Here is a 6,002-nt window from a genome sequence, read left to right as displayed (position 1 = left end):
ATTACGTCATTTCCATTAGATCAGTGTAAAATGGTCTTCAAGCAATATTATCGTTTATCGCAATAATTTTTGAGACAATTAATCGTTGAGCAAAATTTGCTATTGTGACAGGCCTAATCGTACGATTAATTGATTTATCGTTTATCGCGACAGGCCTAGGTGTCAAAATGCTAAAATGTTAAAACAATCATCAGATCATGTAGAAGAGGGAACAGAATGTGTGTTGTGGATGCTTCATAATGTATAATGTCGTGTGTTTGGCTTGCCAGCTTGATGGAGCCCTCATCTTCTCTGTCCCCACAGCTGCCAGAATGAAGGAAGCCTGGAGCCAACATGTGGGTCCGTTTCCCACCAACAGAACCGCTCTCCACCGTCTCACACCACTCTGTCAATCGTTTCTGCTTCCCCTCTCCTGAATATCACATGGACAGTGGAGCTTAACATGAAATCAGTGAGAAGGCTGGAGAAGGTTCAAAAAGAAAAGCTTCATACTTCTCTGAGTCTCTTCCTGATATTTCCAGATGTCCTTTCTATTAAAGCCCGTCTGCCGCAGGATATCCTCCAGAAAGAGCTCCTTCACTTCAAATAGTTTCCCTTTAACTACAAACAGAGTGATTTAGTGATTACTAACACATTGCCATGGTGAAAGGGATTCTCAAATAAATCAGATCAGGAGGTAATCTTCCCATTTTTATAAATTAACTTTAAAACTTTTAGAAAGGCTGTGAAAGTTCTGTTTTGACTGCTTGGAATATTTTTTCTTTCAATGATGACTAATGATTTTCTTAACAATAAGTAGTAAGTAAGTATTTCAGAGATCCAGAAACATGGGGAAACTACCAGGAGTTTCCCACAGTGGGAAAATTCAATGTATCAGCATCAAGTTAAAGACTTATTTTTTTTGGCGCCGGCACAGCTGGCTGCTTGCAGACGCAGCTCCGGTCGTGTGTGTTAATCTGTGTATATTTGCTGTAACCGATTAAGGATCCGTGCTTAAAGAACCCCTAGATCATCAGTTAAGCTTTCCACAATGGCTGGATGTGGTTTTGTCGCTGTTCTCCGCGTTCTTCTGCTACTTTTTCTACTCTTTGTTACGGAGAACCTCGCCGAACAGAGTAGCGGCATTGTTTACTCGCGTGAACAGCTGATTGCGCTGTGTAAGCCTCTGCTGCTGCCCGGAGACAGGCCTGTGGTCCCAGAGGAGTTATGGAGGAGACGCAGGGCTGCAGGTCTGGAGTTAAACGGAGGAAGAAGAGGAGACGGCACAAACCAGCGGTACCGGCGATTATTGTGGGGAACGTGAGGTCTTTGGGGAATAAGACGGACGAACTCACGGCGCTGGTGAGGACCCAGAAGGAGTACAGGGAGTGCAGTATCTTCTGCTTCACGGAAACCTGGCTACACTCGCTTATTCCGGACTACAGCGTGGAGGTCCCTGGACTTTCCTTGGTGCGGGGGGACAGGGACTTTTCCAAGACTTGGAAGAAGAAGGGCGGCGGGATTGAACTTTATGTGAGTGAGAGGTGGTGTAATCCCGGTCATGTTAACGTGAAGGAACAGATTTGTAGCCCGGACATTGAACTTCTGGCTGTGGGACTACGGCCGTATTATTTACCGAGGGAGTTTACGTCCGCCATTTTGATCGCTGTTTACATTCCCCCATCAGCTGATGCAGCGGTGGCCTGTGACGTCATCAGCTCTACCGCAGCCAAACTCCAGACTCAACACCCGGACGCCTTCATGGTCATCACAGGTGACTTTAACCATGCCTCATTGGACAAAACTCTACACAACTTCCAGCAGTATGTTGACTGTCCCACCAGGGAAAACAAAATGCTGGATCTCCTGTATGCTAATGCCAAAGATGCATATAGTGCCACAGCCCTGCCCCCCCTTGGCAGGTCGGACCACATCTTGGTAAGGATGACTCCCAAGTATGTCCCTCGAGTGAGTAGGCAGCCTGTGCGCATCAGGACGGTGAGGAGGTGGACACAGGAGGCAGCTGAGGCACTGCAGGACTGCTTTGGGTCGACAGACTGGGATGTGCTCTGTGGGCCTCATGGGGAGGACATCGACAACATGTCTGACTGCATCACGGAATACATCAGATTCTGTGAGGACACTGTCATGCCAGCCCGGACCGTGAGCTGCTTCTCCAACAACAAACCCTGGATTACCAGTGACCTGAAGGCACTTCTAAACAAAAAGAAGATGGCTTTCAGGTCTGGAGATAAGGAGGAGCAGAGGAGAGTCCAGCGTGAACTCAGAGAGACACTGAGGACATGCAAGGACAACTACAGGAGGAAGCTTGAGTTCAAACTCGAGCAGAGCAGTGTGAGAGATGTGTGGAAAGGAATGAAGCAAATCGCTGGGACACAGACATCTGGGAGCCTGGATAGAGCAAACCAGTTTAACCAGTTTTTCAACAGGTTTAGCTCACCTCCTGCTACTCCAGTATCACCACCATCCCCCCACACATCCACACTGCCCCAAGTTGTTCAAACCACCTACCGGCATTCTCCTACACACCACCTCTCCTTCAGCCCCCCATACCCCCTCCTCCCCCATCTCCACTGCAGACAACAACACCTACCCCCAGCTAACGGTGACTACAGGCCAGGTTAAGAGACAGTTGGAGCGATTACACCAGGGGAAGGCTGCAGGACCTGATGGCATTACACCACGGATCCTGAAGACCTGCTCAGGCCAGCTGTCCCCTGTACTGGCACACATGTACAACCTGAGCTTGAGGCTGGAGAGAGTCCCGCTGCGGTGGAAGACATCACATGTGGTTCCTGTTCCCAAGAAGCCAAGGCCATCCGACCCAGAGGACTACAGACCAGTTGCTCTCACATCTCATGTGATGAAGGTCATGGAGAGACTGGTTCTGGCCCCGCTGAGGCCTAGGGTGAGGACGTTTCTAGACCCCCTGCAATTTGCCTACAAGCCCCACTTAGGAGTGGACGATACCGTCATCTTCCTGCTGCAACGAGCACTTTCGCACCTGGATGGTGGAGGAGACACTGTGAGAATCACATTCTTTGATTTCTCCAGTGCCTTCAACACCATCCAGCCTCTGCTACTGGGTGAGAAGCTGCGGAGGATGGGTGTCAACGACTCAGTGATCTCCTGGGTTACTGACTACTTGACAGGAAGGCCACAGTTTGTCCGTCTGGGCAGTGTCCTGTCTGATGTGGTGGTCAGTGACGTAGGAGCTCCACAGGGAACTGTGCTTTTTCTCTTTCTCTTCACCCTGTACACCAGTGATTTCCAGTACAACTCTGAGTCATGTCACCTACAGAAGTTTTCTGATGACTCAGCGGTTGTCAGGTGTATAGGGGATGGAGGGAAGGGGGAGTACAGGACACTGGTGGACAGCTTTGTGGAGTGGTCTGAGCAGAATCACCTGAGGCTCAACATTAGTAAGACCAGAGAGATGGTGATTGACTTCAGAAGGAAGAAGACATCGTCACGGCCACTGAAGATCAAAGGGGAAGTGGTGGAGGAGGTGGAGGATTACAAATACCTGGGAGTTGTAATCGGCAACAGACTGGACTGGACATCTAACACTGACGCTGTGTGCAAGAAGGGGATGAGCAGACTCTATTTTTTAAGGAAGCTGAGATCCTTCAATGTGTGCAGCAAGATGTTGGAGACCTTTTATCACAGTGTTGTTGCCGGTGCCATCTTCTTTGCTGCTGTGTGTTGGGGAAGCAGCATCAGAGCCAGCGACTCTAATAGACTGGACAAAATCATCAGGAAAGCTGGCTCTGTACTGGGACTAAGGCTGGAGTCCCTGGAAACTGTGGTGGAGAGGAGGACACTGAAGAAGGTTCTGTCTATTATGGACAATAAACAGCACCCTCTCCACCACATAGTGGACAGACAGCGGAGCACCTTCTCACATAGACTGCTCCAGCTCCAGCAAGCTACTGGATTGAAACTAGGTTGCACATTTTTTGCGCCATCAGCCCTTTTGACCAAAACAAGCAGACAAGATGAAGTGTGATCCACCGATTGCAGGGCGAATGTTTTGTTTTACAGTGTGGAGATCAGCCTCTTCTAAGAGTTTTTACATCAGCTGCTATGAGCTCCATTCGGCAAGGTTTATTACGCAGGAAACAGGCACCAACCTTCTGTTACCATGCAGGTCTATGGATGGATGTTTAATTCCTAGAAAAATCAAACATTCACAGGACTTACGGTGGATCACAGGGCAGGAGCCAAAGTACTGGAGGAATAGATCTATATCCAGAGCTGCACTAGAGAGAATCAACTTCAGTGTGGGAATCCTCTGGACAACATCCCGCATCTTAGTAAGAAGGAAGTCAGTCAGACCATCACGCTCGTGAACCTCATCCTGTTTGGAAAGGACAAGCCACAAAATCATGATACCGTTTTACTACAAAACAGAAGCTACAAGTTAAAAATTATATTTTATCCCCACTACCAGAACTATAACTACTCTTAAATTTGTTGTGGAAATTTGAGAAATCAAAAATCTACATAAAACAGTATGTACTGTTCTTCAGATTCAAAATACTGGCCTCAGACTGGAATAAAGCATCAATGAAGTTGCTTCAGGCTACAATCATGAGCTTGAAGATGCTACATTTATAGAGCTAATGCTCACCACAATGACATGGGTAACAGTTGTGAGGCTGGTATCCCCAGCCATCAGTGTTCTGAGGAGGACTCCACTTGTGCAGAAGGTTAGCAGCGTCTTGGGCGAGACCCTGAGGTTTACAAAATAAAGAGCAGCTGCTAAACATTTTAAGAACTCAATAGGGGTTTCCAAAAGCTGACAGATGGCCTTTCGAACATTCTTCTCTCTGCATTATATCTGCAAATTAGCCTGCTTTAGGAAACAATTTGTTATTTCTATGGGCTCCTTTCATTTCAACATGTTTCAGAGTTTTATATGTAAAAAAAAGGGGGGGGGGGGGGAAGCATGAATCCCTTTTCTTCTACTTAACAATCATGGTACTTTGGGTTGGCTTATCACATGAAATTCTAATAATATGCAAAGAGCAAGTATAAAAATTGAAAAGGTTTGCAGTATCGTCCCGTCCAGCTTTTTAAAAAAAATCAATTTCTTTATTGAACTTTTGAGTATATTACAGAAAAAACTGAAGAAATACATTCCCTTGCGATCTTCCCCTTGCATACGAAAGCCACCAGTGAGAGATTCAAGTACAGTGTTAAACAGAGGAAGAATAAAAAACAAACAAAAAAAATTAAGGGTGTAAAAAAAACTAATGAAAACAAAAATTAAATAAATATAAAACAATATTTTGTCTATGCTGTAGCTTACTACCCAGCGACCACTGATCAGCTATATACAGTCAGAACATGAGGTTTTTATTCTATTCCAGATTACCTGGGAAGACCAGCTTCCCAGCATAATCAAGAAGAGCATCCAAAATCCCTTCAATAAAGTAGACATCAAAAGATGTCTACTTTTTCCCAATTTTCCTTCCAGGATTTTGCTCTAAACAGTTTTACAGCTCTTTGTTTTTTCCAAACAGAATCTGACTAGCTTAGGTTAAATGTACCTGCTTTCCAGTCTGATGTGATAACCAACTGTCTGGCCAACACTCTCGCCTCTCTCTGCTGCGACTCTCTCAGCCACAGCGATGGCAGCCAGGCGCCTGGGCTGAGTACAGAAAATCCTGCAGGGTTTTCCATTCCTGCTACAATCATCTAACAAAAACTGGGGAATCTAAACAGAAACATTCCAGAAGTAATTAGTATTTTAGAGACAGTTATGTCTACATTTCCTTACTGTCTGTTTATTGAATATGTGATTAAAATTATGTTTAGTTTATGTATTTTGAACAGAAATCCACCTCCTTTCACTAGTGAGCATGCTGTCAGGTTCTGTCATGAAGTATCATGTCATAGCTTATTAAGTCTTAAAATACAGAAATATTTTTCTTCCACATATGAACAAATCAAACGTAAAAAAAGCAGAAATGTATCATGTAACATTTACATACATG

The 6,002-nt window shown here is 45.5% G+C and overlaps 1 protein-coding gene across 2 annotated transcripts in view; it reads right to left on the bottom strand.

Annotated features, from left to right (window-relative positions):
* Positions 1 to 6,002, bottom strand: part of ythdc2 (YTH domain containing 2) — a 41,986-nt gene that overhangs the window by 27,713 nt on the left and 8,271 nt on the right. For both annotated transcript variants that reach the window (XM_032569255.1, XM_032569256.1), the window contains exons 6-10: positions 5,556 to 5,722; positions 4,634 to 4,736; positions 4,204 to 4,360; positions 493 to 600; positions 267 to 412 (exon numbers count right to left, since the gene is read on the bottom strand). In XM_032569255.1, the coding sequence (XP_032425146.1) occupies positions 267 to 412; positions 493 to 600; positions 4,204 to 4,360; positions 4,634 to 4,736; positions 5,556 to 5,722 (681 nt within the window). The remainder of the gene's footprint in view (positions 1 to 266; positions 413 to 492; positions 601 to 4,203; positions 4,361 to 4,633; positions 4,737 to 5,555; positions 5,723 to 6,002) is intronic.

This window comes from Xiphophorus hellerii, chromosome 8, assembly GCF_003331165.1.
Source record: "Xiphophorus hellerii strain 12219 chromosome 8, Xiphophorus_hellerii-4.1, whole genome shotgun sequence".
NCBI classification, from domain to species: Eukaryota; Metazoa; Chordata; class Actinopteri; order Cyprinodontiformes; family Poeciliidae; genus Xiphophorus; species Xiphophorus hellerii.
Note: the sequence above shows the minus strand (reverse complement) of the source record. Positions and strands in the feature narration are given on the sequence as shown.